Below are 8,983 nucleotides of genomic sequence, written 5' to 3'. Positions count from 1 at the left end.
CGGGGCGGGCACCGGCCTCGCCTCATGCCCGCGGGTCCCGCCGTCGCCCCGGGCGCTCACGGGGGCCGCCGGCCCCTCGCCGCCCGTCGGGGGCCGCAGGAGAGGCGTCGCTAAGGCTCCGCGCGAGCCCCCCGACGCTGATCTTGGTCTGGTTTTCGCTCGTTAAAAACATCTTGGCCCAGTAGCATCCCACTTGGGAAATTGCTAGAACGTATGTTTGCCGCTGGAAGTAACGTGTGTCTCCGCGGAAGGCTGAATTTTTTATCTGTAAGGCTCCAGCTGTTGTTACCCACGTGCGCAGGTGCGGGTATCTTATCGTTGCTCACTGTGAACATGCCGAAATTATGTTTATTTGGTGGATGACAAATGCGGTTTGAATACGCTTGCCTTTATATTAACAGATCCTTTTATGGCAATAGTTTTAAAGGACACGCTGGAAAAAAGAGGTGCGCTTGGACAAATAAAAGCAAGGATCAGAGCTGAAGTTTTTAATGCCCTGGATGACCAAAGTGAACCGCGGCCACCACTGTCTCATGAAAATCTCTTAATCAACGAACTAATTCGTGAATACCTGGAATATAACAAATATAAATACGCAGCATCTGTTTTAACTGCAGGTATTGGGGCTGAATTTTTGTTGTCACTGGATTAACAGACATTTGCTGTTTATTTGAGTGATTACACTGATACTATGAAAATTAGTAAATGGGACTAAGCTGCACAATCCTATGTTCACTTGGAAAAAAAATGTGACCACTCTCTTCAAAGGTTTACTTGCAGCATGAAGCTAAATCATACAATTAGTTTTCAAGAAAACGTACCCTTTGCTCCTTATCCTTAAGGCATATTCTTTGACAAAGCAGTTAATGCAAGAGCAAGAAAACTTGCTAGCAGCCTGCAAAATCAAAATAGCTTTCTTGAAATGTCTGCTTATGTTTTGGAAATTGGCTAACCATATTTTAAAAGCATGTATCACTTTTTTTTTTTTTTTCCTTCTCATTGGAATTTAGATAAAATAAAAAAATAGAAATCCTAAAAATGAACAAAATTTCTTTGAGGAATAATTAATATGTACATAAAGTAGCTGATGGTCTGAATTGCAGCAATTCTGACAGTTCGTGCCTATAGACTGTATCAGAAATATGGCTGGATGTCCTCAGTTTCAGTGACAAGAATATAGAAAAGGTCCGTATTTCTTTAATAATTTCTTACTGTTAGTGGCTGTCCTAAAGTGCCAGTATTTCAGAGCTGTTTAGACTTCAACATTAAATAGCAGCCATAATTTATATGGTACAGCACTTATTTTTGCAGCTATTGCTAACTTGTATTTGAAATTTGAAGCTCTGTAGTTGTGCTTAGATACAGTAATTACATTTGCTATTTAATAATTGGATATATTTCACTATTAAAATTACAGATGCAAAGGTTTGTCTCAAGAAGAGGGAATGGAGACAGTCTGTATAGTAGTTAATGTATGGAATCTGTTTAATAACTACTTCTTTAGAGAAAGAGTTGTCTGATTAATTTATCTTTCTATTGTAAGACTAGTATTTTTCTTAGATTCCTTTAGAGTGAAGATAAAAATTGTAATATGCTATTATAAGTATGAAGTACTAATGTTTGAGTTCCCTGGAATTACAATATACTGTTAGATATTAATAGTTTTAAAGGGAGGTGTGTGCTCTCATTTTCTTTCAAAGTCTCCTGAGCAGTCTTTAAAAATTAATTGATGATGTTTTCCTTAACAGTCATAGATTTTTGTGGAAATCTCTTTTTCCAGAATCTGGCCAGCCTGAGGTGCCCTTGGATAGACAGTTTCTTGCCAAAGAGCTGAACATCGTCGAAGACACAAATGGAAAATCAGTGTAAGGAGTGATTTTTGGAATGCACAGTGTATTCTGTTCCGCATATATTTTTCTCTTTAATGTTATTATAAATTACATGTAAATGTTCTCACCAATTGAAACGTGGCTAGATCACAGGGCTGCGCTGATATGCTGGATTCAAACTCACAATGTCAAACGTGGGGCCATTTCCAGACATACTCAAAACTAAAATTTAATTCTGCCATATCTAGCATTGTCCACATAGTGTATTTGCACACCAAAACACAAGTCTCTGTGGTAAGTACAGTCTTCTCTACAGTCAGAAGCAGAAAACGGATATGGTCTTTGCATATCAGTGAGCTGCTTTGTAGAGCAATAATAAGATTATTGTACTTGAGATTAGATATAAATTCACAGTGCTCCAGTACAACTGCATTAATGAGCTGGGGTACTGAAGCAGGTTTAAACACGTTCAGTGTCATCTGTAGCTTGTGCTGTCAGAATCTATCAGGTGCTTAAGAAGGACCAAGTTTAGGACGTGCAGCCCAGCGAAGCCTGATCCTTCGCACTGCATGAGTAAGGATGTGGATCTGTGTTCCTGTGCTAAGTATGCTCTGGTTCCTCACCTACAGGGGATCTGGAGCTTAGCTGAGAGGGGCTCTTAGTGCAGGCTTTTGAGGAGTGTTGGTGTTCAGGGTGGGCTTAGGTCTGTGCTTATTTATATGATGACACTCGGCCTAACATATTTTAAGTCATTACTCTGAAGACATTTGTACATATTCTAGAAGTAAACGTTAAACATCTCAGAAGTTCTGAGGGAAGGGTGGGTTTTTAATGTTCAGTATTTCATAGACTGTTTTTGTCATTTCTCTCTTAAGCAGACCTCTCTTGTACGGAATTATCTCTCATTTCTTACATGGTGGTAAAGAAGAAAGTACCCAGAATATCCTTCCAAAAGTGTCTTTGCTGAATTATCCAAAGCAGAACCTTGGGAAACCACCTACTGAGAGAAATCAAAAAGGTGGGTGGGGGTATGGGGTCATTTTTACAGAAGTTTTATTTGTGACTGGATTTTCCATATGATACATAAGCTTATAACTTCATAAACATGCAGATGGACTGTGTATTTCCTTCTCTGTGCAAGGAACACTTTGAGCTGACACCTCTTTCGTAAGAAAAGTTCTTCAGCAGAACTGTGTTTATACCATTAAGCAATACCATTAATCTGTGTGACCTGACCATACCTGTTGCTCATGTATCATTTAAGAAAGATCCTACTATATCCAACCCAAGAAAGACCCACCCAGGATTTCTAAAACAACCTGTATATATATATATATATGCCCTTGTTTAAATAAGTGACCGACTTACACCAACTTTTGGGCCTGCTTCTCTCTCCTGGTATGCTAATGGGACAGCATACGTGGCATACAAATCTGATTGCCCTCCGAAGTGCTTGACTTCAGATGTGTCAGCAGTAGAACTTTCTCTCTTATATGGGAATGTGTTTTATTTATAAAGCAGACATTTTTAAAAATTGCAGACAGCCAAAATTAAGCAATTTCATAACAGTGCAAGGAACTGTGAAGCTCCTGTTACCTTGTGGTAGCTGTAGCTACTTGTTAGTTACTAGAGGGAAGGGGAAAATACCTAATTGTTTAGTTTTATTCTATTGAGGCTCTTGGACTGTTAAAAACTAAAAAGTCACTTAAATTAGACAGCTGTATTATTTTAATTAGTTTTGCTGCTCTGCAGTTACGGGTAAAGACCAGAAAATACTAATATCTCAATTTTCAGTATCAGAAAGGTCATTTACCAAATTGCTTTACAATTTTGCTAGAAGTTAAGAAGTTTGCTAGAAGACAAATTGTACTCCCTTGTACTATAACAAATCCAGAAAGGGTCAGCTAGAGACAGTGTTATTACATTGTCAAACTAATACAAAAATTTAACCTAAATTCTCAGTAAAGTATGTTAAATAGTGGGTGCAACTCTTTGTTTCTCAACAGTTCTAACTTAGCTAATTTCTATAGAAAGTTCTTAACGCTTTAGCTGTCAGTTTTGTATATAGGCATAAACCTTTTCTGAGGAGATAACTCACATCCCAGTGACTGCAGAAGCTTAAGCTTTTCAGTTCACTGCTCTATAGCAGAACACTGCTAGATCTTATTTTCCCTTTCTGGTCTGCTTTTTGGCTGATTAAAGTTTGTGCTGCCAAAGCTACAGAATGAAGGGGATCATTGGTCCAGTTTTTTCCTTCAAAGAGTCTGCTTGGTGTATTACTTAGCTTTCTACTGTGAGAATTTAGTACTATTGTGTTAGTACTACCAAAAATGTGCAGAAATTTGAAAAGGCCTGAGATATTGACATCTAAAAAGTACGAGAGAAGTACGAAACACCTTTTCTTAACAGTTAATTCATCGAGACAATGTTATTTTCCTTTTGCCAGAAGAGGGGGCTGAAGAAATAAAATTTCAGCACCAAAACTGTTCTAAATTATCTCTTTGTTAGAAAATAATTATTCCTATCAGAAATTTATTCATTAAAAAAAAATAATTCAGTGTATAGAAAAATTATATTTCCAGTACAAACTTTGTACCTCAGTTCTGAAATTGATTCTCTGCAGGGTCACCTTGCCCTGTTGACTCCAGTATAATTTCACATGGGGATTTAATTGTTTCAAGTTAGTTACAAAACTCAGGATTAATCATAAGACATGACAGCACATTGCTTTTTGAACTAAACAAAACCAGCACAGTTTTAAGGGTTTTAACCTTTAAGTGACTATAGTCTGAAATTACTTTCTTCTTGTGTTTGTTGAATACGTCAGTGGAGACCTAAAGGCAGCGGCTTTAAAATACTAATTATCTAGCTATTTTAATTAGTCTCTGTATTAAGGTAATCAAGTCCATTCATAAACTTAACCCTCCCAAGTCTCATATTTTAACATCTAACTTGCATTTCATATTGGAAGATATCTTGCTTATCTAGTTGAATGAATATTCCAATAGACTGATATACAGACTGGGAATCCTAATAAAACACGTGGAATCTGGTGTTTCCATTAGTTCATTCACTATAGCCAAGTTGAAGCTGTCTGAAATCTCATCTTTAGTAATGCAAAACTCTTATACACGTGCCTGGAAAAATATATTTGTAAAATTGCCAGAGTTCCCTATGATGATACTCTGTATCAAAGTTGGTAATAGTAGAAGATAACCTTTGGATCTCCTGATGTGTGACAATATTTACGTTTGTTTCATTTTCAGATAGAATTCCAGAACCAGGAAGGATGGCTGGCACGAGCATCGAAGAACCCCTTGTTTTACAAAGTATAAACAGATGATAGCTTTCATATTGCTCATAGGAAGTTCTGTAAGAGTTAATTTAAGAAATTCTTCTTTGCGTTAATTTCCCCGATACGTCCAGTGGGACCATTTCAGCTTGTTAGATCTACCCTGAGACAGGATGGCGGGCTCATGCTCACTGTCGAGGAAAAAAACATTAGCAAAGGCTCTCTTCCTCCAGGGCTGATAGAAGGAAAACTGTATATGAAGTCAGATTAGTGAAGACTGGGTCTAGAATTGGGCCTAAAAATACTGTACTTTGTAAAAATTTATCAGATACCTTATCACTTCTGCACTTTCTGTATGTCTCTGTGTGTCTTTCCTGTGTTTCTGAATAAAATTTTTCAGTTTTATTCTGTGTGGTATTTTGAAAATGTTCGAAGTAAGCATTTTAAGAAGAATTCTTTAAAAAGAAGAAGCTGCTACTTTTGGATAAGTATGGGAAAATAAATTTTAAAGTGCTTTAGAGGAATAGTTGTTTTTAATTCTCCGGAAATGAGGACTATATATATCTTCATGCCAGCAAACAAATGAACATAAGTCTTTTCCATCTGGAGTTGCTATAAATTGTACGGTGTAACACTAGTATATGGGAGGGGGGGAACTTGTGTTTTTTTCCCCAAACAACATGAAACTCAAAATCGGGCAAAGCTAAAAATAAAGTTTATAGTAGATTACCAATTCCCAGACTTTTTTTTTTAGCTGAGGTATTTACATGTTTTGAAATGATAATTTATTTTAAAAGCCAAACTTAGAGGGGTACATCAAAAGTAACAGGTTAGCTATTTACTCATTTTAACAAAACAAATAGATGTTAATGTTTCCAGTGGTACTAAGACAAGTTTTGTGTAAATAAATTTATAGGGTTGCATTTTTAAAAAAATCTTGTTAGATAAATAGTACAGTAAGTGGGGAAAAAAATGAAGAGAACATGCAGTTTGTGACTTCAAGTAAAAGGACCCAAGTTGTACAGACTGCAAAGTTTTGCCTTTATCTTGATTTGACACAATTAGCATTACAGGTATTTTTTTATTTTGGTAAGCAGCCTGGCCTCTAACGTGAAATTGCAGAGAACAGTTACAGGTTGAAAGGAGAAGTTGCATTTATCCATTTGAAGCCTCGGCAATGAGTTCATCCCCTTCGTGTGACTGGCAATGCTGCCAGCTCCCCATTTGCTGATTTGTAAGTATCTCCCAAGAGGGCAGGCTGTATGTTTGCAAATAAACCGCAGTCAAATCCACCTTTAAGTCTTTTGTAGCTTTGCATTGATTACAATTGACCATTGGGTCAAGCAAGCAAATTTATTTCTGTATGCCCCCACTGTTTGCTCAGTGCCAACACCACCGTCAGGGTCCACTGCTTGGCTGGCGAGGCATCTGTCAAAACAACCACCACAGGATTCTGCCTCAGTACTAGGGTCTTTCCTGCCACGTTAATGCAAATATTCACAATCACTAACCTCTCTCAACTTAATCTGTCTAAAAATACTAGTACAAAAATGGTCTGCTAAGCTGTTATTTGCAAATTGCCTTCATTTTGGAATGAGCTGAAAGTGCCTTTACGGAAAGCTGCAAAAAATGAACTTTTGAGCAATGTGGATACGATTGCTCCGGCCACAGAAATCCCTGAATTTTTAACTTCAGTATTTCAGAGGTTAAACACTAGGCCCCTGTTTCTCCATAAACCAGTGGGTCAAATTGTTATGTATATTTGGAATCTGAATTGTCTTTTCAAGGGCAAGGAAAAAGGTTCTGGGAAACGCAGAATCTCTAACCTATGCTATGCACATCTTCCGGTGTGACCAAAGCCCCTGCATCTGCTTTCTCCTCACCATAGATCATACAGAAGCTGCCCAGGTGCCATGGAGCTCCCTGGGAAAAGGACTTTTAATGGTAGAAATTAAATACAATTTTTGTTCTGGTTGAAGAAGGCAAAGGGGTGTTTGGTACTTGCCCTTTCCCAGGCACACAACTCAGCAGGCTCATGGTCTCCGCAGCCATGAAAGCAGAGGTTGCTACAAGGGTGTCCTTCCCTGAGCTTTGAGGTAAGGGTGTATATCTGAAATCAGGGAAGAAATCCGTTTAAGACAGAGGAAATCTCAGGACTATTTTCTTTGGGGATTGCAGCTTCAGCCCTTCGTCAGGATCCTGCACTGGGACAGCGGGTGGAAGCTGGCCCGTTTGTTCTTGGTGCAACATGCATTTCATCAAATTCTCTATTACCTTACAGTACAGATTTGGGGGTTGGGAACAATCCCATTGTATGAGCAAATTAAAATCTAATTAAAGTGTATTTCCAGTGATATTTATTTGTACAATGCAGCTTTGAAATATGTCTATGAAAATATACTGGTCTAATCACATTATTAATGGTCTAGCATTTATCCTGACAGTACATGAAATATGAGAGCATCTTTCAAGATGCAGACATGCAGTGAGTCCTATGAATGTCAGGCTGCCTTACTTGTTAACAGATGAAGAGGAATTGCAAAGCCTGTACTTCGCAAAAAATAATTCCTTAAAAGTTTAAGCTAAGGGAGGCCGGTATTTAGGTGAAAATAGTTCACAATCTTGGAGTCACAGGTTCAGGTTTTAGATTAAACTGCCACCTAGGTAAGCAGGCACAAAATTTTTTTAACTCAATTTTAAAAGCCTCATCTAGCTTAATTAAAGACAATGACGTCTTGCATTAACTGCCCTTATTCTTTCTACTGATATCAGAAAATTAAAAAAAATTAAATATATAAGCATGTAGAAGTTTGGGGGGTTTAATGAGCAAAATGCAATTCTGAATTCTATTGGAGATAGAACACTGTAACTGAGACTATTATGGAGGGAATTATGTTAAAAGAGGCTGTTCTTTGTCTAAGCATGATATCACAAGTGAAGGTGACAAGGAGCCAGTGAAGTTTGGTGTGGATATCAGATCTGGAAAGCCCTTTGGAAGAACTTAACCCGCAAGTTTAAAAAAAAAAAAAAAAAAAATTCTTTAAAACCAAATTTTTGCTCTCCCCTAGAATCAGAGGAAACTATGTTTACAGACTCCACAGCATCAGTGCTGTTTCAGAGGTATTAGTTTCTGTCATGCACAGGGGAAATTTTTTTCTAAGCTTTATCAACACGCTCCAGGGAGTCGGTTACGCTTTCCTTCCTGAGTACCCTTTGTATCAAGCCGAATCTCGGTGTCAGTTGATCAGTTTTCCGGAGAAGTTATTATCATTAGGTGATTATGTTTAGGAAAAGAAACCCCAAAATATTTGTTCACACTTGCAAAGACACCCTTTCAATAGCAGTTCGTGTTCGACTGATTCAGAATTGACCCGTGTGCTTCACATACTTCACTTGACCTGCAGCCAGCAGTAAGCACAAAGCTCGGCCTTAAGCAGCTGGTGACTATTTTACCTCGTCAGACCACTCCCGTGATTAATTGTTCTAGTTTGGATGCAGACTGTCCCTCCGTATGCTTGTCAGTTCCTATTACATGCCAGCTTAGAGAAACATGGTTGGTAAACATAGGTAAAAACATTTTTAAACAAAAAATAATTGCTTGCCTGACACATATTATTTAGCAAACTAACATCACCATCCATGCTTTTCTTTTTTTCCTCCATTGTGTTTAGGTTACACAGGTGGTAAGGCAGCTGGAAGTTCATTTCTTTCCTTCTTGAGTCCTCTTTCCACCCCCCCCACCCCCCCAAGTATAACATTTACAGTGCAAATTCAGCAAGGACATATTTTAAGGACAGGCTGCTCAATATTTTTTTTTCTACAGAAGTAATTAAATAAACAAATCAGCGGGGGGGGGGGGAAA

At 38.0% G+C, this 8,983-nt stretch overlaps 1 protein-coding gene across 3 annotated transcripts; it reads left to right on the top strand.

The window, feature by feature from the left end:
- Positions 1 to 45: 45 nt before the first annotated feature.
- FOPNL (FGFR1OP N-terminal like) lies at positions 46 to 5,526 on the top strand. Of its 3 annotated transcripts, none has more exons than XM_026859257.1 (4): positions 46 to 617; positions 1,781 to 1,865; positions 2,708 to 2,847; positions 5,096 to 5,526. In XM_026859257.1, the coding sequence occupies exons 1-4, from the start codon at positions 410 to 412 to the stop codon at positions 5,170 to 5,172; spliced, it is 510 nt and encodes a 169-aa protein (XP_026715058.1). In that variant the 5' UTR covers positions 46 to 409; the 3' UTR covers positions 5,173 to 5,526. The 3 variants fall into 3 exon arrangements, with proteins under 3 accessions (XP_026715058.1, XP_026715057.1, XP_026715059.1); XM_026859256.1 differs by having other exon boundaries at positions 2,705 to 2,847; XM_026859258.1 differs by lacking the exons at positions 2,708 to 2,847; positions 5,096 to 5,526 and having other exon boundaries at positions 1,781 to 1,869.
- Positions 5,527 to 8,983: the final 3,457 nt, after the last annotated feature.

This window comes from Athene cunicularia (assembly GCF_003259725.1).
Source record: "Athene cunicularia isolate RWA chromosome 14 unlocalized genomic scaffold, athCun1 chr14_part1, whole genome shotgun sequence".
Taxonomy (NCBI): Eukaryota; Metazoa; Chordata; class Aves; order Strigiformes; family Strigidae; genus Athene; species Athene cunicularia.
The sequence above is the reverse complement of the archived record's forward strand: the minus strand, read 5'-3'. Positions and strand labels throughout refer to the sequence as shown.